The sequence below is a fragment of the Jaculus jaculus genome, chromosome 10 (assembly GCF_020740685.1).
Source record: "Jaculus jaculus isolate mJacJac1 chromosome 10, mJacJac1.mat.Y.cur, whole genome shotgun sequence".
Lineage (NCBI taxonomy): Eukaryota > Metazoa > Chordata > Mammalia > Rodentia > Dipodidae > Jaculus > Jaculus jaculus.
The window spans coordinates 63,860,434-63,884,493 of NC_059111.1; the positions used below are offsets into that span (position 1 = coordinate 63,860,434).

A 24,060-nucleotide genomic window follows, 5' to 3' on the forward strand; every position below is an offset into this window, starting at 1 on the left:
CCATGGGGTCTCCATGCAGACAGCCAACAAAACCTGCTTCACACTGCCCATGGCCATTTCCAAAACACAAGACCGTGTTGCAAACTCAACGGCCCTCTCTTCCCTGAATTTCTTATACTCCACATTACCAGGTAGGGTGCCAGTTTGTTAATCCAGGGGGGCATAAAGCAGACTTTGAAGAACAGGACACTCCTTGAGCACTCAGTCCCCTTCAAAAGAATTGACATTCTTCCTATTGCCCCAGCATAGGTCAGCTAGCCCAATCTCAAAGGGTGTAATCTCTCAGTTGCAGCTGAACGGGCAAGAGTTCACCCAAAGATTTTTCTTTCTGTGCCATATCCCTCTGCTCACACCATTTCATTTCTACACAAAGCAACCTTGCACAAGTTCTCAGGACATGGGCATAAGAGCAAGCTTCTCACACAAACTGCTAACCCAGTCCAAGCAAAGCTCTTTCTCACCCTCATAAGCCAAACCTCACGGTCCATAGTTCTTACTGCATTCAGGTCTTGCAGCTCAAACCAGAAGAGTCCATGAAGCTATACTTACAGCACTGCAAGACATCTCTTAGGCCAAGGTTTCAAATCTTCCCACATTCTTCTTGCAAATCAGCTCCAAAAGGCCAAAGCCACACAGTCAGGTGTCTAGCAGCAATCCTACTCCTCGGTACCACTTTACTCTTGCAGTCAGGTTCACATTGCTGGTAGTGATCACCCAACTAAGAGCAGTTTCTGGGCAAAAGAGGTTTATTTTGGCTTACAGGCTTGAGGGGAAACTCCACGATGGCAGGGGAAAATGATGGTATGAGCAGAGGGTGTACATTCACCCCCTGGCCAACATAAGGTGGATCCTAGCAATAGGAGAGTGTGCCAAACATTGGCATGGGGAAACTGACTATAACACCCATAAGCCCGCCCCCAACAATACACTCCCTCCAGGAGGCATTAATTCCCAAATCTCCATCAGCTGGGAACCTAGCATTCAGAAACCTAAGTTTATGGGGGACACCCAAACCAAACCACCACACTGATTATAAGATGACCATATTTACATTACTTGCAATATTTGGAATAAAGCTATTAAATATTAATAACACATCTATATGGCAATGATATATAAACTTTTAAAACTATACCATATTATAATAGTAACAGAAACTTTATGTTCATTGGGAATAAACATAGCAAATATGTCTGTATGTGCAAAAATCTAACACTACTGAAATTAAGTGGAAAATATATTCTGTTTCCTTGGAGAGACAACTGAGAATGTTGTAAAGATGTCTGATATAATCAGATTGATCTGTGGGTTCAGTATTATTCCAAAAAAATCCTAATAATTTGTTGAGGTACTTGATCAAAAAATAAAGACAGGTTACCAGTTGGGAGAAAATATTTGCTATATGTATGTATGCATGTGTGTGTGGATATATGTATGTGTGTGTGTGTATGTATGTGTGTGTGTGTGTGTGTGTGTGTGTGTGTGTGTATATATATATATATATATATATATATATATATATATGTTTATATATTCTCCAGAGCATATAAGGAACTACAAATTAATAAATAACAGATAACTAAATGGACTGAAAAAGGGGGAAATAGACATTTCAAAAAAGTAGAAACATGTAATAAAAACATGTAAACAAAAAAGTAGAAATATGTTAGATGTTTAGTGTCATTAATATTGGGAATAGGAATTAAGACCATATGCAAGATACCACTTTATCTTGACTATAAATGGCAGATATTAAAGCAAACAATGACAAAAGGTGTGAAAGCTGACAGGATGTATTAGAGAGGTTCTTTATCAATAGATGTCTCTTAACTGTTGATGAGTATGTAAATTATTACAAATACTTCAGAAAATAATGGCCTATCATGTGATGGTTATCACTTGTAGTTTATCAACATATGAAACTATTCTGAGAGACCTAGAAAAGTAAGAGACATGTATAAGAAGAAAAATATCAGTGCTGCTCACAGAGGAAATTGTGGTGAATTATCTGTTGTATTGGCTGACCAAAATGCTAAATATAATATTTGATATAAAATGATAAAGTGACCGATGTATACAAGTTTTTAAAGGCAAAGAATATCCTAAACTAAAGAAACTTGGCCACTCTATATAATACCTGATTTCTGTCAAAGCTGTGGAGAGAATATTGAGGACATTTGAATAGCTGCTATAGACTAAATTTAATGTTTTACATGTCAGATTTAAGAGAACATCCATACTTTTAATTTTTTAAAGCTTATTTATTTATTTAGACAGAGAGAAAGAGGTAGAGAGAGAGAGAGAGAGAGAGAGAGAGAGAGAGAGAGAGAGAGAGAGTGGGGGGGGGGTGCATCAGGACATCCTGGAGGCTACTGTAAGTGAATTCCAGACATGTGCCACTTTGTGCATCTGGCTTTATGTGGGTACTGGGGAATCAAACATAGACCAGAAAGTTTGCAAGCAAGCACCTTTAACCACTGAGCAACCCTTGCAGCCCTAAGAATATCCATATTCTTTTTGTTTGTTTGGTTGGCTGGTTGTTTTTTTGAGGTAGGGTTTCACTGTAGGCCAGGCTGACCTGGAATTCACTATGTTGTCTCAGGGTAGCCTCAAACTCATGGCAATCCTCCTACCTCTGCCTCCCAAGTGCTAGGATTAAAGGCATGTGTCACCACACTTGGTTCCATATTCTTAAGAGGTAAATACCTAACTCCTGAGAAAATGTGTTGATCTCTGCAAATACTTTTATATCATTTATAAAAAGCAAAACTAAAGGGAAAGAAGTTGAGTTGAATTAACTAAGCTATAAAGAAGAAGAAAGAAAGTTCCTAATATATTTCTTTGAAAATACCTGTGTGATATTGATTCAGAATTTTATAGACTTACTTGACCAAGGAAACTTTTTCTGTAACAAATGTTTACATTCCAGTAAGTGATTGATGCTAAGATTCCTTTCAGGAAGTGATGCTTTATGAGAAGCAAAAAGAATCTAAAAAGCTCACCTTCACAAATTTAATTCATAGAGATTTAACTGTAAATATATCTGATTAAATTAAGGTTCCCCTTAACTTTAGGAACAGAATTAGCTCCTATCACAAACACTACTCTTTGTCTATATAGGACTTGTAACACTAAAATAAAAATTCTGTTCTTCATATGAAACACCAGTTGCAGGGAGTTATAGCCTACAAATTTGAATTCTTCTCTACAAATGAATCATTTTTTCCAAAGAGAAGCCTATAGTAGCCAAGAGTCATTTGCTTCCATCCTGTTCATGCAGGTCCTCATGCTAGTGTACTGCTGTAATGGGCTGTACTACTGCATTCACAAACCTCACCAACTCTGTGACGAGTTAAACAGAAGGCAGGCTAGCTTCTCACTGAGTGCTACATATTCTGGGTGGATTGGTAAGAGGCATACAGTTTAAAAATACACTGAAGGAATTTTTACAATCTTCTAGTGTGCTTTGGAATAGTCAGCATCTCTGTCTCTGCACTTTAAATTCAGCCTGGAAGTGACCTACCTTACCCCTAGTCGCACTGCCCAGGCCTGAGCTAGTCCTATGGCCCTGCCTAAGTGGAGGGATTCAGGAAATGTAGGGACGCAATGTGTCTGTGTCATAGATAGTAATTCTGGGACTAAAATGGAATCATGGCAAGTTTGGAAGAAGAATAATTTTTTTATATATTGGTATACTCATTTATTTCTTTATTTGTAGTTCAGGTTTTATTGTTGTCATTTTTTAAGACAGAGTCTCATGGGTATCTCAGGTTGCCCTCATACTCACAATCTTCTTATCTCAGCCTGCAGAGTGTAGATTTGTTATAGGCATGTACCATCACACTCAGTGAGGTTTTATCTTAAGCTCCATATTTCCCTTCTTTGTACTAAGAATTGAACCAGTGACCTTGTGTTTGCTAGGTAAGGGCTGTACTAGAGCTACATTCCTAGTCTGTAAACCTCATCTTAGATGTGGGAAACCACACAGAAACAACTAGTGCATTTTTTTATGTAGGTTTTTTTTTTCTTTCTTTTTAGGTTGAATGAGTAGGTAGTTGAGATTTGGCACGTCAAAATAAATCAACAAAAGCTATCTAAAGGGAGAATATTTATATAAGCTCAGTTTATACACTGATATTTCTCTGTTGTCCCCTTTTTATGACAGCATGAAAACATTCCTTTTGAAGACAAGATTGCATCAGTTAAAGTGGTAAGTTCATTTATTAGCAAGCCAAATGTTATAGTGCTGAAAAACTATGCACAGGTATTTATAGATGAGCTAATAACATTTTAACATACTAAAAAGAAGTCTGTACTCTTGAGAGTAGATATGAATAATAAACTAGTAAAATAAATGCTTATGAAAGTTTTTTATGTGATAAAATAAAAAATTTGGTCTTTGAAATTTTTCTTCAAGAAAGTGTTTTTTTAAAAGCCAGTGTGAGCTCAAGATTAATGTCTATAAAAGAATATGTAAATTTTCTGAATTACCAATCACAGTGAGAATTCAGTGGTGATCCAAACAAACATATCCTTGATATAAAATATGAGATAGTAAGCAAACACAGAGGAAAGAAGTATACATAGTTTTCATTCTTTTTTTTAAATTTTTTTTATTAATTAGTTTTGTACTCAGTGAATACTGTCAAGTTGGTACCATTGTTAAGCTCGTCCATGTCCTATCCCCTCCCTCTGGGCCCTCCTTGTTGAGGTATATGGGTCATTATGGAGTTAGCCCACAGTTATGGGCAGGAGAAATGTCTCTGCATATCATGACCCAACATGTGGCTCTGACATTCTTTCCGCCCCCTCTTCCGCGAAATTTCCCTGAGCCATGTTGTGTTCATTTTTGGTCTGCTTCAGTGATGAGGTGTTGGGGGCCTCTGGGTCTCTGGATATCTGATTTGGTAGGAGTTGATTGTTCTCTGTGTTGGTCTCCTTCCCCCTTGTGCTGGTACCCAGTTCACCAAGAAAACAGTACCCTTGCTTGTTTTGCCAATTGTTCTTAGTTTCAGCTAGGGCCCTTTTGAGGTATGATGGGGTGATTCTCTGCTTAGAATCTGCATCTATCTGAAAAACAGAAGCAGATTCTCCAACATAGAGTAATGTTTGCATTAGACAAATGGGATAACCCTTATTTTTTTTTTATAGAGAATTTAATAGGTGTAGGCCCTCTTGTAGCCCACAATTGGTGGTAGCTTGATAATGGAGAGCGGGCTCATGTTTGGATATGGTTCTGACTTATTCCCCAGCTCCAGCTGTGGATCCTGTTCCAGCCAAATCAAGAGCAGTTGGTTTCCCATCATGGCTGTGTGCCACTATTGCACTTGTGTGAGCATCACAACAGGTTATTTGCTGCTAAGTAGGTTAGACCATGAGTTGTTTGGACAGATACTGGTCATTTTCCCCGAGTCGCCATGTAGCACCTTCTGGCACTAGATGTGCTGACTGGGGACTGACTCTCTTGCAGCTTCCAGCCATGCCATTCCATTTTACGTGTCAACCACATAAGGTGTCTTCAGCAGTAGGGTCTTACCACTAACCTTTGGTGGGTCATCAAGTACTCTGACAGAAATCTGTCTGTCTTTTAGTAATTTAAGGATGTTTACTTTCTTAATACAGATGGTAGTACCAAAATACTTACACAGATATATGTATGGCACGATGAGAAGTAAACTTTTAGAAGATTATTCTGTGAAAACATGTAGAGTAGATAGATATAAGAGTACTTGTGAATCATGGTCAAACTAAAATGTAGGAGAAGGTACTTAGACCAAGTCTTTCTGTATGAAAATGTTAATGATTATTTTGAATGGTAGGGGGGGAAAAAGGTTTTCTTTTAAATTTTTCTTTATTCCTCAGGATTTTCTGTGGCATCCAGAAGTTAATGGATCTATGAAACAGTGTATCAAAGTGTGGACTGAGGTCTGTATTTGGAAATAGAGATCATTTTTTGAGCACCCAAAATGTTGAAAGTTTATAAACATTCTTTGTTTTTCCTCCCTTTACTCATGTCTTCCCTCTCTCTGCTTTACACCCACCTTGTTGGGAGTTGCTGAACTATGCAGCTTGATTATTGCACTTGGTTGAAAAGAGAAAGTGTTGATATATCACCAAGTAGATTATTCTTACACCAGACTTTACACATATGTGCAAAAATTACACAACTAATTCAAACTTGAGTAATGTCTGGCGTGATTATACCTACCTATCTCAACATTTGAGAGGTTGATGCAGGAAAATTTAGCTGGGCGTGGTGGTGCACGCCTTTAATTCCAGCACTCGAGAGGTAGAGGTAGGAGGATTGCCATGAGTTCAAGGCCACCCTGAGACTCCATAGTGAATTCCAGGTCAGCCTGGGCTAGAGTGAGACCCTACCTTGAAAAAAAAAATAAAAGAACTTGAGGCCAGGAGCTGGGGTATAGCATATGAAAGAGCCCTTTCCTAGGGTACATTAGGCCCTGAGTGTGCTCTGTAGCTCAACAGAGGTAGAGAAAGGGAAGGAAGGAAAGGAGGAAGCAAAGGAGAGAGGTTTGAGCCAGCCTATATAATGAATCTCTATCTCAAAAGCCAAACAAGGAAGGAGGGCATAATCTCTCTAGCACAGCACATATTCTCTTGAGCATATTTTTTTTTCTGCTTTGTTCTTCAAACTCATAAACTCATAAGCAGATACTGAAGGAAACAACCTTTTGAGTTTTATTTTTTATGTACTTTATTTCTTTTTAATCATTAAATTTATGACCCAGCAAATAAAAGTAGTGTGTTTTAGCAAATATCTTTGAAGATAAATTAGAAGAGCAAATATGCTGTGAACCTCACAGAATCCCTAATTTCTTACTATGTTCATTTTATAGTCTCTTCAGTACTTTCCATGAAGTTTCTAGTTTCTCATTAGCCTTTTCTGTCACCTTGTATTCTCTCTCCAGAGGCATTTCCATCTGAGATGAGTAAAACAATATTCAACTTTGTTGACCTTGTATTCCTTAAGCACTTTCTTTAAAAAATATATCTATTTATTTGTATGTTTGTGGTTATGGGTTTTATTGTTGCACATAAACACTAGACTTCATTTGGCTTTATCTGGGTGGCTGGGGCATTGAATCTGGGCCAGAAGACTTCCCAAGTAAGCACCTTTGACCATTGAACTCTCTCTCTCCAGCCCCTTAATTGCTTTTTTAAAAAAAAAAAAAAAAGAGAGAACAGAATTTTCTTTCTTTTTACAATTGCTTAATAATGGATCATATTACATGATAGATATAGACCATGTGGAAATGATCAAAAAATGGTTTTGTTTGAGAAATGTGTTCAAACTTTCAAAATATATAGACTGCAATTGAGAAAGGATGTGCTTTATTCAGGGTTTTAGTATGTTTGGAATGAAGTACAATCGCTTTGTGTTTGGTTTGGGTTCTTTTCTTTTGGGAGAGTTGATAATAAACATGGTATGCAAATATTACTTTGTATATGGTATTCTAAGTCATATTTATTTGCCTTTTTTAACTACTTATAAATTCTTCAAAGTATTTTTCCAAAAAAGATATTGTATTGTAGATAGCTATTTAAAGTTTTAAGTATGAGAATAGAAAGATACAGTAAGCAGAAGTAGTAAATTGGGATAAATTTTGAAGAAACTAGCAATTTAGGTTTGGTTCTTGAAGTGAGTGGAAATTTTTTGAAATATATTTTATTTATTTAAGAGAGAGAAAGAGGCAAAGAGGGAGAGAAAGAATGGACACACCAGGGCCTCCAGCCACGGCAAACAAACTCCGTATGCCTGTGCCCCCTTGTGCATTTGGATTACGTGGGTCCTAGAGAGCCAAACCAGGATCCTTTGGTTTTGCAGGCAAACGCCTTAATTGCTAAGACATCTTTCCAGCCCAAGTGGAAATTATTAATAAACCAGAGCTGCTTAAGTGGACCTGGGAAATATTGATATGGATTAAGGTGACATTGCAAGGAATTTGAGTAGAAGAAATTAAGCATGTAGAGCAATTAGAGGTTAAAGAAAAATGTTTGGGGGATTGAAAGTATCAAGAAGATTCTGAGAAGTGGCAAAGAAGAGGAAAGAAGAAAAGTAAGTGGGGGGCTGGGAAGAACTGCCCTTTTACTTTAAAGGGCAGAGGGAATGCTAAAAGATGGATAAGGCACTAATGTGTGGCTTTTTCTACACAAGGAGGAATGAAGATATGGGACTGGGCAATTCATAGTTCAGTAGTGAACTGTTAAAATAATTTAAATGGCTAGGTGGACTCCAATTCAAAACCTGATATAGTGAAGCATAAATGAGGGAGAAAAATTGGCATGCTGAGGACAGAATGATCTTTCAAGCAGCATGGTTACAGGTGTAGGGAAGATGGAAAATGCAGTAGTGCTGAAGGAAAAGTTCTTGAGAAATAAAGATGATTTAATACTTCTAGATTGTGAGAAGAAAGGAGGAGCAGAACAAGACAGATACTGTGAGGGTCAGGAGAGATAATTCATGGACCAGAGCTCCAGAAGTAAAGTGGGAGGAAATGTAGACAAAGGGTAAGGTGTAGGTGCTAGGGGCTTGTTTCTTTACTCTTCTTCTCTCAGAGGAAGGTAGGCTAGTGAATGCGGAGACGAAACTGAAAACGTGTAGGATGAATTCTGTTTTCTTTTGAACATGGAGAATTGTACTGCTGAGGAGAAGGAGGGCCCATGAGTGTGTTAAAGGAACATAAACTTGAGATGACGGCAATCATGAATGAGAATTGGAGGTACTTAAGGATTAGGAAAAAGGAAAAGGTTTTTTTTTTGTTTGTTTGTTTGTTTTTTGTTTACCATATTTCAAGGTAGGGTTTCACTCTAGTTCAGGCTGACCTGGAGTTCCTTATGTAGTCTCAGGGTGTATGTAGACTCAGTATTTTATTTAACTCTTTTTTATTTATTTGTTTTGTTTTGTTTTGTTTTGTTTTTCGAGGTAGGGTCTCACTCTAGCCCAGGCTGACCTGGAATTCACTATGGAGTTTCAGGGTGGCCTTGAACTCATGGCAATCTTCCTACCTCTACCTCCCGAGTGCTGGGATTAAAGACGTGTGCCACCATGCCCGGCTTTATTTAACTCTTATACTATGTATCCTTGAACTCAAAGGCAATCCACCTATCTCTGCCCCCCGAGTGCTGGGATTATAGACATATACCACCAGACCCAGCTTTTTTGTTTTTAAATCTCTAATGCCATAAAAGTCTAGTGACTAGTAATAGGGAATAAATTTAATGTTATTTTTTATTATTTCTTTATATTCTCCACGGAACATATATTATGTTTATAATAGAAAGTAACAGGGCTGGAGAGATGCCTCAGGAGTTAAGGTGCTTACCTGAAAGCCTAAGAACCCAGGTTGGAGTCCCCAAAACCCATGTAAAGCCAGATGCACACGTGGTGCATGTGTCTAGAGCTGTTTGCAATGGGTAGAGGCCCTAGCATGTCCAATTCTCTCTCTTTTTCTTTCCCTCTCTCTCTCTCTGTCTGCCTTTCTCATAAACTTGTAAATAAATAAATGAAAATAGCAGTTGTCAATTGAGTTTTTACATGATTCAAAGTAAATTTAAGTGTTTTTTTTTCCATACCATTGTAATATTAGGTACTTTTGTGGTAGAATGTGCTTTGAACTCAAAAGTTAAAAAAATAAGATTCTGAATGTCCCTGTCAGGCCTCAGAAATTCCCAATTATTCAGAATTGTTCTTGCTGTTACAAGTTTAGTATTTTCACCACTTATGCTGGTGAGAGTGGGTATTAAAATGAGACACTTAAAGAGAAAATATGAGTAGACTACTAAGTACTATATAAGTGTTAAAATTTTTACCATACTAATATATAGTATCACTGTGTATTATCAATGTACAGTTTTTGGCTAGTGAGGCTTTTTAGGGATTTTGCCCCTTTTCTGCATGTGGTCTTTAATAATTACTTCTATATTTTGTTGAATCCTTGTTAGATTTAGCTTTTCCCATAGATGGTTTCCTTAGTGTACTGACTCAGTATTTTATTTAACTCTTTTTTATTTATTTGTTTTGTTTTGTTTTGTTTTGTTTTTCGAGGTAGGGTCTCACTCTAGCCCAGGCTGACCTGGAATTCACTATGGAGTTTCAGGGTGGCCTTGAACTCATGGCAATCTTCCTACCTCTACCTCCCGAGTGCTGGGATTAAAGACGTGTGCCACCACACCCGGCTTTATTTAACTCTTATACTGTGTATCCTGCAGACTTCCATGAAGATCTCTTAATTAATTGACATCATACACTGGAGTTTAATTCTAAACAACTTAATCAGAGTTCAGAATGATAGGAGGTTTATGTCAGATTTCAGTGAGATTTTTTCTTTATAAGAACACTAAAGAATTAACCACATATCATCATGCCTTACATACACTGTTACCATGTAGCCATGTAAGAGTTTAGACATTGGATTATCTGTAACAAGAATCCAGTAAGGCATTCATTTTAAATACATTTGTGGAGAAGAAGAACTTGAATTTTAAAGAATAAAATAAATGATCTTACTTATATTGCATCCATGAACTGATGTAGCATGATTATAAATGTTTTTCTTCTTTTAGGATTCAGTTGCAAAGCCTCATGTGATTGTAGCAGGAGCCGCCACAGTAAGTTCTTATCTGTATTCTAACATACTGAGTTATTTTTGTCTCTTATGGACATGCTACTATTAAACTAATTTATGTTAGGTAGAATTTTGATTTTATTTATATTTTAAATCCCATTTATATTATACTTAATCCAACTGATAAATTTAATTTTTTTTTTTTTTTTTTTTTACTTGAGAGGGAGGCAGAGAGAGAGAGATAATGGGCACACCAGGGCCTCCAGCTGCTGCAAGTTAACTCTAGATGCATGCACCGCCTTGTGCATCTGGCTTACATGGGTCCTGGGGAATTGAACCTTGGTCCTTTGGCTTTGCAGGCAAGTGCCCTACCCACTAAGCCATCTCTCCAGCCCCAGACTGATAAATTTTAATAAAGGGTCTGAATGTCCTAGGTAAACATATGTTAGATCTCAGCATTATTTTATATCTACAATTATATTTTTGAGTCTTACATGTAGAAAGTCCAATTTCTTTTTTGAGGCAAGCCCATGAGAGTGGCTTTTTTTGTTTGTTTGTTTTTTATACACGTAAGAGAGAGAGTGTGGGAGAGAACTGACATGCTAGGGCCTTCAGCCACTGCAGTCAAACTCTAGTTGGTTGCGTCCCCTTGTGCACATGTGTGATATCACATGCTTGTGTCATGGTGTGTCTGGGTTACATGGGACCTGGAGAATTGAACATGAGTCCTTAGGCTTCACCAGAAAAAGCTTTAAAAGCTAAGCCATCTCTCCAGCCCTGAAAGTCCAATTTTTATAGTAGCTTTTCCTAACTGTGTTCATGTAGCCAAATTCTACTGTTACCTAAAAACAAATTATGTTAAAATTACCCTCATTATAGTAGATGTATTATATACTAATATTTATGTGCTAAGCACTGAATTAATGCTTAATATTTACTACTTCTTAGTGGTCCATCAAGATTCATAATGGCAGCAATGAAGCACTTTCTCAGTATAAAGTCAACATTACCTCCATAGCTCCTCTTTTAGAAAAATTGGCAAAGACTAGTGATGTTTATTGGGTCTTACAAGGTAAGAAATGAGTAATGAAAACATGTCATTTTGTAAGTATTTTAGGAAATAAGCTTTATTCTCTCCTGCTTCAAGAGACAAAATTACTGCTTTATGAGAATAATTTTGAAATAAGGTTTGCAAGATTAGAGTAAACTAGAGGTACTTGCTTCCTTTTTAAATTTATGGAACAAACTAATAAATATAATAAGTCTTAAATAAATAAAAGTAAAATCCTTCGAGGAACATCAGCCAGCAGAATGGCTGCAGAATTCAATAGCAGGATAGGCCCTAACAGAGCATGACATGTTCAGGCTGATTCTTCTTATTATTTTACTTGATATTTTTTTTTTCTAAAATTGGGTCTTACTGTAGCCCAGGTTAACCTAGAATTCACCTTGTAGTCGCAGGTTGGCCTCAAACTCACAGCAATCCTCCTACCTCTGCCTCCCAAGTGATGGAATTAAAAGCATGCACCACTGTACCTGCCTTGGTTCTTCTTTTTACAAAGTATATCTATTATGATTGGGAATACAGAGAAATATTAATTATTTCATAATATTATAATTGTTGGCTGTAAATATACTTTCAAAATGGTAGAAGATCTCTAAATTCATACCAGCTAATTTATGCTTACTAATAAAATTCTTTAAGGGAAAGTAGGCACAGGTCAATTCATTTTAGGAATTTATTGAATCTCCATTATTTAATGTACATTTTATTTAATATACAACATGAAATACCTTCGATCTTTTAGCAACTCAAGATGTTTGTTAAAAATTCTTAAGATTCTTTTCAAGTTAATATCAAAATGAAAGGAGCAAGAAAGGATAACTAATGATCATCTGTTCTATAATTTCTGTTTATTCATATTCTCATTGTTAGCCTTTTTCATGCTCAAATGAGGAAAGTTAAGTTATAACAATGTTAAGATTATACAGACATTGATCCTCAGTATTTTGTTGGAATTGGTAATAAAACTTTACAGAATTAAGTAACAATAGGAAAAAAGGAGTCTGGCTATGATTCTTTATTAGTCAATCTCCCATAATCCAGTTAGGTTTTTTTTTCCTAATTTTATTTTTTTAATTTTATTATGATGAATTTTAAACTCTTACATCATGCTGGAATATAAAAATCTTTCCCTAAAGCTGTATGATTAGGAAGGGATAAAAATTCTTTAAATTGGGGGAGATGGGAACTCTATTACAAATCTTGGCCAGCTTAGTGTAAAGAATAAATTAAGTGGTTAATTTCATTGAGACATTTAGAACAAAATATGAAATATGAATCAATTTAATAGCAGGATCATTATGAATTTTTAAAATTTGTTTTTAAAAAAATGCATTTGCTGTACAGATCCAGTTTATGAAGATCTTTTAAGTGAAAATAGGAAAATGATCACCAATGAGAAGATTGATGCCTACAACGAAGCTGCAGTCAGTATTTTGAACAGCAGCACCAGGAACTCAAAGTCAAGTGTAAAGATGTTTAGTGTCTCCAAGTTAATTGCCCAAGAGACCATTATGGAATCTTTGGATGGTTTACACCTTCCTGAGTCAAGCAGGGAAACTGTAAGAGTTCTTATATTGTCAGTAACTGGAACATATGATTGGATTGGTTATGTAATTTCAGATGGTTATAGCCCTAAATCATATATCATGGTTACAAATAGTTTATTTTTATTGCAATATCAATTATTCATGGCCACATGGCTAAGAATACATGTGGAATTAGCTGGACATATCAGAGGTGAGCTTTTCTTAAATGTTGAGTTTACTGAACTTTAGTGAAGTACACATACTTTAATATAGAAGATCATTTTTATTTGTAAGCATTATTCAAGATACTGAGTAGGTTGACTGATGGAAAAGGGCTTATGTTGGGTGGAAAAGAGAACTTCATAATTTTATACATTTTTATACATCACAGAACAGATTACTTAGAGGGTCTTTACTGTTTTACTTACAAAGCAATGTTGGTTCTTAACTTTTTTGAGGCTTACATGCATCTTTTGGATATCTGATAAAATACAGAAGTTTCATTCCTACAGAAAGATGTTTATGTTTGCATAGACATGCATTTTTCCAGATGCATTAAGGGCTCTATAGACTTACTGAACGATGGCTAAGAACTTTATGACAAAGTTTATAAGCTAGGATCTGTAAGGATGCCAGCCAGAGAACTTCCTGAACTTTGAAGGCTAAAAGGATAAGATTTTCTAAACATATGAGCACTTTGAAAGTTTAGGTTTAAATAATGTAATCAAAATCCTACAGATACCTAAACTTTTGTTAAGTATTCACATAACTAGAGTCTGGCTAAACAATCAGACAGACATTTTACAGTTTACCTAGAATAAGTATATTTTAGTCAAACCACCTTAAAGAGTTTTCATTTTATTTAACATTAGAAATTGGAAAATGTAGTCATAAATGACCAATCAACTCTGAACTAAAAGGAACTTTACAACTTTTGTTGGCTAATTTTTGTATTTTTCAATGGTAGGTATTTTGCATTCTTTTCACTCTAAAGGACTCTGTCTTAAGTATTCTGTATCTTCAGTTTTGGAAGTCTGTTAATTAAAATACCTTGGTCTGACATTTATGTTTTTTTTTTTTTAACTGAAATTTGTAATCCTTAAGCAGCCATAAGATCCATGTTGGTTATTTTTGGTTTCAGTGTTTTTCTAAAGGAATAGAACCATGTCCAAGTGTATGTACTAAGGAGAGGGATTCTTTCCTTTTAGTGTTGCATAATACAGTCCTAAAACAGATTTCTTATGATGTATGATAACCTCAGAAGTTCGACACAGCCCAAACTAACTTTTACAAAGTGAGCAAATATCACTTGCATGAATGCTTCAGAAATGGTTGCACAATGTACAAAAGCATATAGTTTCAAAATTGAAGTTCAACAATATTTGTAAGATAAAACTGAACATGAAGTACATCATTGACAAGATAATAACTAAATAACTTCATTTATTCACAGAGTGCCATGATTCTCATGAATGTGTATTGCAATAAGATATTGAAACCTGTGGATGGTTCCTGTTGTCAGCCTCGACCTCCTCTTACTCTCATACAGAAGCTAGCTGCTTGTTTTTTCACTTTCTCTATTATTGGTTATCTAATTTTCTGCATAATTCACCATAATGCTCATCGAAAGAATAAGCCCTGTACTGATTTGGAAAGTGGAGAGGAAAAGAAAAATATTATCAATACTCCCGTGTCTTCATTAGAAATACTTTTACAGTCTTTCTGCAAACTTGGCCTGATTATGGCTTACTTCTATATGTGTGACCGTGCAAATCTGTTTATGAAGGAAAACAAATTTTATACACATTCCTCTTTCTTTATTCCAATTATCTACATCTTGGTTTTGGGAGTATTTTACAATGAAAATACTAAAGAGGTAAGAATCATTATCATTAGCTTATGCTAACCCTATCTTATAATAAAATGTACATTGAGGAATTCAAATCATTTCTTGTTACAAAATATGCAAATATATATATGGATGAGGATGAAGAATGTTAATGGACTCCGAACTGTCACTTTTTGAAACAGTTTGGAGACTATTCAAAAGATTAAAAAGTTAGAAAAAATTATCTGTGAAAAAAGATGCCATGACTAGGTGTTATTTTGCCTGCTTGATATAGAAAGTGGAAGTACTACTTTATGTATGAAATACTATTTATTGTCATATATGGTATTAAAGTGTATTTGTTAACAAATGCCTACATATATAAAAATATTATATATTTTATATAGTCATATATATTCATGCACAAATTAGAACTTGTGTAATGATGCGGCCACTACTTATAATCTGAATTTCCTAACTGGGAGTTGCACCCATTGCACAGAATTATCTGTGTAAGCTGTTTACAAGGAAGTCTTATTTGAATTAACAAGGTCTATTGTAAATAACTGACATGAGGTGATGATTCAATTCCTCATCTCAATGAGAGTGTGGCAGAAAGAAAGCTACAGTCATAGAGCCTTTTTGTCAGTGAAGTAACAGAACTCTAAGATAAAAAAAAATTGTAAGCCGGGTGTGGTGGCACACGCCTTTAATCCCAGCACTTGGGAGGCAGAGGTATGAGGATCACCAAGAGTTCAAGGCCACCCTGAGACTACATAGTTAATTCCAGGCCAGCCTGGACCAGAGTGAGACTCTACCTCGAAACCCCCCCCCCCAAAAAAAAGTTGCAGAAGGCTATTATTTTTTAAATGTCATTTTATTACAAATCCAGAAGGATCAATTGAATTATTTGGAATTTCTTTATAGTTGTCTTTTAAATTACTATATTTAATATAGTTTTATTATATTTTTATAAGAAATAAAATAACAATTTTTAACTGTCTCCCCAACCACAATTCTTTTTACATTTTAACATTTACTATCCAAATAGTTACTTCCTGATAGATTTTTTTCAAAGAGATTTTGGTTCTTCTATGCAGACTAAAGTGTTAAATAGAGAGCAAACAGATGAATGGAAAGGCTGGATGCAGCTTGTGATTTTGATCTATCACATCTCTGGAGCAAGTACAGTAAGTAACTTGAATTTAAGTTAAAAAAAATAGGAAATAATATTGCTACAGGATTTCTGTAAGGGTACAGGATTTGCAGGGAGGAAGTTGGTATTTGCATTTCATACCAGTTTTAGGCCCTTCTACCTACTCATTATTCCACTAACTCTGAAAATCTATAACATTGAAAGTAAAATGAATCTTAGAAAAAGATGAGGCAGTAATTGATTTTTAAATTTTCTATTTTCTTGCCCTTAATGTTAATACAATAGAAATATCTGATATGTATTATTTGTAGTAATCTTGTTAAACAGCTAATTTAAAGTTGTCAACAAACTCTGGGGCTGGAGAGATTATGCAGCAATTAAGGCACTTGCTTGCAAGAACTTGAAAGCCTGGGTTTGATTCCCCAATACACATGTAAAGCCAGATGCACAAAGGTGGCACATGCATCTGGAGTTCATTTGCACTGGCAGAAGGCTTGGCACTCCCAGACAGTCTCTCCCTCTCTCCCTCTCTCTCTTTCTCTGAAGAAAATACATAAAAATATTTTTTTAAAAAGAGGCTTTATAGATGACAAAGAAATTAGCATAGAGTGCTATCAAAAGAAATCATTGAAAGGAAGTTTGATTAATTATTTTTATATTTAAAAATTTTTAACACACACACACACACACACACAGGGCTGGGTCAGCATCAAAGGATAAAGCACATGCTGCACAAGCATGAGCACTGGGGTTCAGATCCAGGGTTCACGTCAAATGCTGTAGCCCCAGCATTGATAGCCCTAACGTGTATGCTGTAGAGTCAAGATAATCTTCTGCAAGCTTGCGAGCACTGGGAAATGCTGCCGCAATCAAATAAAGAGAGAACATATGCATTCATACCATGGCAACTGCATGTGTACAAGCATGTGTGCGAGTACACACACACACACACACATACACACACAATTTAAAACAGCACTTTTTTGCCTCAGTCTTACTGACTGCAGATATAGATGGGCTGCCATTGTAGATTATGTGCCTCACTTCTGTAGTGTGTTTTCTATGCTTTGGAAGTACATTAATGTTTAGGTCACCAAAAAATCACCTAGACAACATCCTTTTGCTCCTTCTGCCTAGGATTTGTATGCTCTGTGACTACCAAGTAGATAAGGCAAGTTTAGAATATATTCATTCTGAGTTGTAACAATCCAGTTATAGTCCAGCGAAAATAAGCCCCTGTATGTGAACCAAACAACTTCTTGTCACACAAGCCTTTATACTGAAAATGGTTCAAAATTAAAGTTAGAAGCTCATTCAGAACATATAAACTCCCAAACTGCATTTCTGCTTTATGTGCTTATATAAAATATGTCTATAAACAGTATTTGAATTAGCAATCAATTGAGATAAGAGAGGAGTGCCCAGAAAGAAGTATTTTGATAATTCCATGACAGCAATTAAACATGTAGATTATATTATCACTGTTTATTTCAGATATCTTTATAAAAAAAATTGAAAACAGTGGTCTTGTCTTAGTTTCAAATAATTGTTGAACCTTTAATTTTATGGATGGTTTCTATGAAAGCAGAAAGCCAACTAATGAATTGTACTTTTCACTGACATTATATTGCTCTGATATGTGCATTTGTGACAACAATAGAATTCCTGATTTCCTAGAACTCTGAATTTGAGCCAAAGCTAGAAAAACTACAGTTATGGTTGAGCTTAGACAGTGAAATAACTCTAAGGCTCAGAATTGATAGCATAAATTCATAGATTCACTAGGAAGTAAGTAGAGGTAAATATTGAATGCCAGGACTAAGGTAATTGAGGGGGAAAGTGTTTTGTTTTAAGAGCATGCCATTTAGAGACATAATTAATTGCTGACATATTAAAGGTTGATATTTCTATTTTAAAAATTAGGTAGAAAAATTAATGGAAGATTAAGTTCCTCAATTCAGTGATTCCAGAAAGAATTTAGACTGTAAAAGGATGAAGGCAATTTGGCATTCTATTATAATGATTTACCAACGTAACATTGCAATACATCTTCTTAGACTACCTCCCAATACATTCTAATTTACAATTAAAAAAAAAAAACAGTTCTGGAAGGACATACTTTTCATTAGCAGATCATTTGTAATGATTAATTAGTGTGTCCCTGTTTGGTAGTATACAATTTTGTTAAGAATTATCTGTATTCACACTGGAAAGCATTGTCAATATAAGTTAAAATATATTTCAAGGTTCCATTCTTGGGTAGTTGAGACACTAAACCTTTTTAAACACTTTTACTGCCATGATATTTTAATTACCTAATCTTAATGTTTTGAGTATGTGAAACTTTAGTTACACCATGCTATTTATGCTTAAAGCAATTATATCAAAAATTCCAAAGACTCATTACAATAGTCTAGGCATATAATTTCAATTTAAAATTTAAACTTAATAGAAGAGAGTATCTTTAGAATATATTCTAGATAGATGATTTTGAGTTCCATTGTGGTTTTGTTTTTCTTTTTTTTCCTTTGAGACTTTTATGAAGAAACCTGAATGAAACCTTCATCAAGTGACCTGAATGAAAGGCTGTGAGGGAAAATTTGGGGGACTAGAAAGGAATAGAACCAGAAGTCAGCCTAGCTCTTTAAGGAACTTGAAATTTCAAATACATATTCACATATTCAGTCCTAAAATTTTGTTGTTAATATTGATTCATGAAAGACAAAAAGAAAAGGTGTGGACTAAAAAAGACTGAAGAGGTATGACCAATGCACTGTGTGACCCTTGATTTGAGTTTCTGAGATTAAAAATATATGTACTTATTTATTCATAGGGTTTGGGATAAAATCCAAAACCTTGCACATTCTAGGCAAGTACTCATCTACTAAGCCACTTCCCTAGCCTTCTTGTTTTTTTTTTTTAAACAGGGTCTCTGGCTTGTCATGAGCTTTTTATGTAACCCAGCCTGCCCCTAAATTCTTTATCCTCCTGCCTTGAGTTCTGAGATTGTCGACATATACCACCACACCCTGAAGACAACATTTTTTTAAGGATAAAGGTTATACTTGCTGGGCATGATAGTGCACACCCTTAATCCAAGCATTTGAGAGGCAGAGGTATGAGGATTGATGTGAGTTCGAGGCCAGCCTTGGTCTACAGAGTGAGTCAACTTCAAAAAAAAAAAAAAAAACACTACAATAATTGGGGAAATTGAAATATGGATCAATTAGTAGATGCTGTTGTGTTTATGTTAAATTTCATGGCCATGATATTGATAATGATATAAGAACCTAGCCTTCCTGTAAGATGCATGATGAAGTACTTAGCAGTGCTGTCACATGTAAAAAAAACTTTTAAAATTATCACTGTAATATATAGGTACTCATTATACTGGTCTTGCCTATTTTGTGTTGTTTTGTAAAACCTTACAATAAATAAGGAGAAATAACATGAAATTTCTATTTGGCCAACAATGCCATAAACTTGGAAAGTTGTAGTAGTATTTCAATTTAAGTGAACTGAATGTACTGTATAAGAAATAAGCAAACGTGCCCTACATTGTAGTCCCAGCACCCACGTAAAACCAGATGCAAAGTAGTACACACATCAGTAATCCCAGTGTGCTTATGACAATAGGAGATGGAGTCAGAAGAATCCTGAAATGCAGGGGCAGCTAGTCTGGCCTTTCCAGTGACAAAACTAGCAACAAAAGAGACCCTGGGGGCTGGAGAGATGGCTTAGTGGTTAAAGCATTTGCCTGCAAAGCCTAAGGAATCAGGTTTGATTCCCCAGTACCCACTTAAGCCAGACACATATGGTGGTGTTTAGAGTTCATTTGCAGTGGCTGGAAGCCCTGGCATACTCATCCTTTCTCTATGTGCCTTTCTCTCTCTCTCTCTCTCTCTCTCTCTCTCAAATAAATAAATAAAAATAAAACCCTTAAATACTAATACAAATAAACCTTTTCTCAAACATGATGGAAAACAAGGACCAATACCCTGGGGTCAACCCTTAATCGCCTCAAACACACAATGGCACACACATGCACAAAATAATAATAACACACACACAAAATAGTAATAATAAGAGGAGAAAAAAGCAATGGATAGTACCCAGAGAACTACACTCAAGTTTATTCTCTGGCCTCTACACATATACATTCATATGAACACACCACACACGTACACACATAATTATAATAAAATACACCTATTAAATTTGAATTTATTTAATTTTTTAACTTTTTAAATGTCTGATGGGCACATTTAAAATTGCTAATATAACATCTGTTGGACAGGGCTTTATATATAATTACATTCTAACTCTTTATGGGAAGAAATTTTGTAACAGTTAATGACCATCTGACAATGGAATGAATTGCCTTACTACGTCAGGTTATTTCCTGCTATTAAAAACATACTTAAGAGCAGGGCATGGTGGTGCATGCCTTTAATCCCAGCACTTGGAGGCAGAGGTAGGAAGATTGCGGTAAGTTCAGTGCCAGCCTGAGAATTCATAGTAAATTACAGGTCAGCCTGACGTAGAGCAAGACTCTACCTCAAAAATAAAGTACTTAGAGGTCTGGGGAGATAGCTAATTGGATAAAGTGCCTGCTTTGCAAGCATAAGGTCCTAAGATAGATCCAAGGAACCTATGGAAACAGCACACACCTATAATCCTAGGGCTGGAGAGGCAGTGGCCAGAAAATCCTTAGGACTTGTTGACTGGCCAGTCTAGATTAATTGGTGAGAGACCATACAAAAAGAGGTTGATGATAGTGTTCCTTAGGACCCACAGTTCTCCTCTAGTTTATATAGCAGGACATGGACACCTACACATACATACAAACTACACACAGCACTTAAACTCAGTTATGTTGGTACATGCCTGTAATACCACAACTGGGAGGACTGAGGCAGGAAGATCACAAGTTTGAAGTCAACCTAAGCTGCATGGTAAAAACCTGTCTCAAAAACAAACAAAAAAACCTCATATTGAAGATAGAGTACATACAAGAATGAGTAAGACAGATTTCTAATAGATAATCTGAGGTTTTCAGATTTTTACATTTCTACATTTCACCTCTGTGATTCTAATAAGTTATCTAATAAAATACATCATTTATAAAAGTAACTAATATTTAAAGACTAATAAATGAAAACCAATATATAGATCATCAGTGCTAAGTAACTCAGAAGAAGGATAAATAACTTCCATCTAATGGTAAAGATTACAGTTTTGAATGAGATTCAGATTCAGAATAGGAACTTTTGTTTTCTTTTTTTTTTTTTTTTTTTTCAGTTCCTATGATTATACTTAAGTCCCTGGGCATGCTAGGCAGGGGCTGTGCTGTTGAGCTGTATCTGTAGCCCTTGGGTTTTGAAGCCAGAGTCTAACTTTGTAGGCCATGTTGGCCTTGAGCTTGCTATTTAGCTCAGTTTGCCTAGCACTTGCAGTCCTATTTCAGCTTCTCAAGTGCCCAGACTGCAGGCATATGCACCACACCTGGTGTGATGAATAAACTGGTAACAGAAGATAGATGAAAGGATGTACAAGAAAGATCAACGTAGAGATAGTGAATCTGTTCATTTGGTTGGAATTAAGGCTATACAGGAAAATTTATGATCTACTATAAGTGCAAAGGTTTTTGTTTTTGTTTTTTATCTCCCAGAATGAAATATCCATTTAAAAGAAAAGCAATGCATTCCAGGATACTTATACCCAAGGCCTTAAAGATATCCGTTAAGGTGTCTACTTATTTATTTTCTCCTACAAAAATCACTTAGGAAATTCATATTACCCTAAAGTAGTTATGTGTTAAAGCTGGATAATTACAAATGGGATCGGATGGTTATAAAAATGGGAGCTAGGGAGATGGCCCAACAGTTATAGCTGCAAAACCTGCTAGCCTAAGTCAATTCCCCAGCAGCCACAGAAAGCCAGATGCAAAGTGGCACATGCATCTCTGATCCTAAGGCACCTATATGAGTGAGAGGCAGAACAAGAAGATTCTAAAGTACACAGGTCAGCTAACTTCACATTTTTGTGCAGTCTGTTGATTCCTTAGTAGCAGCAGGTAGACCTGTCTTAAAGAAGGTAGAGCACAAACACCTTGTAGTCCTCTAACCTCCACAATGCCATGGCATTCACATCCATGCACATGCGTATGCACACACATACACACACACATTAAAGCAAAGCAAAACAAAACAAAAAGGTAAAAGCCACAGAAAGGAGCAAGAGCTGAGTGTCACTGAGCAAGCCATTTAGAGGAGTACACTAGTTGTGATGGAGATGCTGGAAGTACACTATGGGATGCTTGTGACAGGAAGGTGAGATGCAGTTCAGATTAAGTTACTTCGGTACATAGATATGAGTTACCATGTCCTGTGAATCTTTGATTCTCTGAAAAAACACAATGGAGCTTGGTCATGATAAACATAGTGAGGTAGAAATTTAAAACAACATTTCCTAGCAAGAGATGGAGAGAACTATTCTCAATTGTACTTACATACGTTTGCAATGTCCTTTTTTTCCTAGTAACTTTAATATTATAAGTAATTTTTCCATTTTATTGACAAGTCTAATGTCTCTATATCTATGGTGGCCAAAGTGGTGAGGGAGTAGTTTTGTTTTTCATCTATTAAGAAGATACAAACTAAGGATACCAGAATTAATAGTTATAGCTATAGAATTTTAAATTCTAGCTGGGTACATGTTACCATACACTGCTTCCCACGTATTTTCTCATTCATTTCTTGTATAACCTCTGTGAGGAAGGAGATGATAGTTTCATTTTGGGGAATTGAAAACTCAAATTCACATATCAAGAAAATGACAGAATAAGAAATTGAACTTAAATCTGATTCTCAGGTTACATTTTTGTAATCCTGGCTATAAGGAAGAAATGTTTCCATTGAGCTGGTGCCATAGGAAAAGGATGATCCACTGCTTTTGCTAAGTGTACTTTTTTGGTAACTTCAGGTATGGCTTAGGCCATTCACGTACTTTCCTGGTTTATTTTTGTCAACAGTTTCTGCCTGTGTACATGCATATTCGTGTTCTGGTGGCTGCATATCTGTTTCAGACAGGATATGGACATTTCTCGTACTTTTGGATCAAAGGAGACTTTGGAATCCATAGAGTATGTCAGGTAGGAATGCAGTCAGTGATTTTTCTTTCAAGATGCTTTTGTGTCTATCTTAAGAAAACAAAATACAGGCCTCATAAGGCTGAATGAATATATGAAAAGTACTGTAAAGTTGTAGTTCTGTGTTCTTTGTTTAGTAATTAGAGATAATATTAGTGATGGAAAGAAAATGTAATGTAGTTGAATATATAGTAACAATGGAGTACAAGGGACAACATTGCAGATTCACTGTACTTTTATAGAAATGTACCTGGTTTCCTAACATTAGTCATGTGTTTTAACTGCTATTGCAACCCTGAATTATTTTCATGTTATAGATAGGAAACAGAGAGGCTAAAGAGTCTGTGCAAGGTCACATTGTAAGTGTGTAGGGCTAATACAAATATAAAAGTACATATTTTTGAATAAGTTCAAACTGATATCTGCAATCAGTGTTACAGAGGTGCCCCCCCCCAAAAAAAAAAAACATTTTTTAGCTTGAGTAATACTACTTTGTATCTATGACTCCTGTCAATTTAATCCCATATGGAGTAAATGGACATCAAACATGTGATGACATGGAACCCTTTCCTTGAGGTAATCTAATCTCTGTCTAAGCTGTAGCCCTAGGAAGGGAGTTCATGATATTTTCCTACATCTAACAAGCTGATAGTTATCACTAGAGCACAGCTTGGATGAAACTTTCCTGGAACTTCCTTAATACAGTGACACATGAAATTTTTTTTATTATATATTGTTTATTTTTATT

The 24,060-nt window shown here is 35.7% G+C and overlaps 1 protein-coding gene across 2 annotated transcripts in view; it reads left to right on the top strand.

Annotated features, from left to right (window-relative positions):
* Casd1 (CAS1 domain containing 1) overlaps window positions 1–24,060 on the top strand; it is a 47,845-nt gene that overhangs the window by 12,291 nt on the left and 11,494 nt on the right. For both annotated transcript variants that reach the window (XM_045160671.1, XM_045160672.1), the window contains exons 4-11: window positions 4,166–4,210; window positions 5,863–5,925; window positions 10,585–10,629; window positions 11,535–11,658; window positions 12,997–13,211; window positions 14,632–15,054; window positions 16,107–16,196; window positions 23,196–23,315. In XM_045160671.1, the coding sequence (XP_045016606.1) occupies window positions 4,166–4,210; window positions 5,863–5,925; window positions 10,585–10,629; window positions 11,535–11,658; window positions 12,997–13,211; window positions 14,632–15,054; window positions 16,107–16,196; window positions 23,196–23,315 (1,125 nt within the window). The remainder of the gene's footprint in view (window positions 1–4,165; window positions 4,211–5,862; window positions 5,926–10,584; window positions 10,630–11,534; window positions 11,659–12,996; window positions 13,212–14,631; window positions 15,055–16,106; window positions 16,197–23,195; window positions 23,316–24,060) is intronic.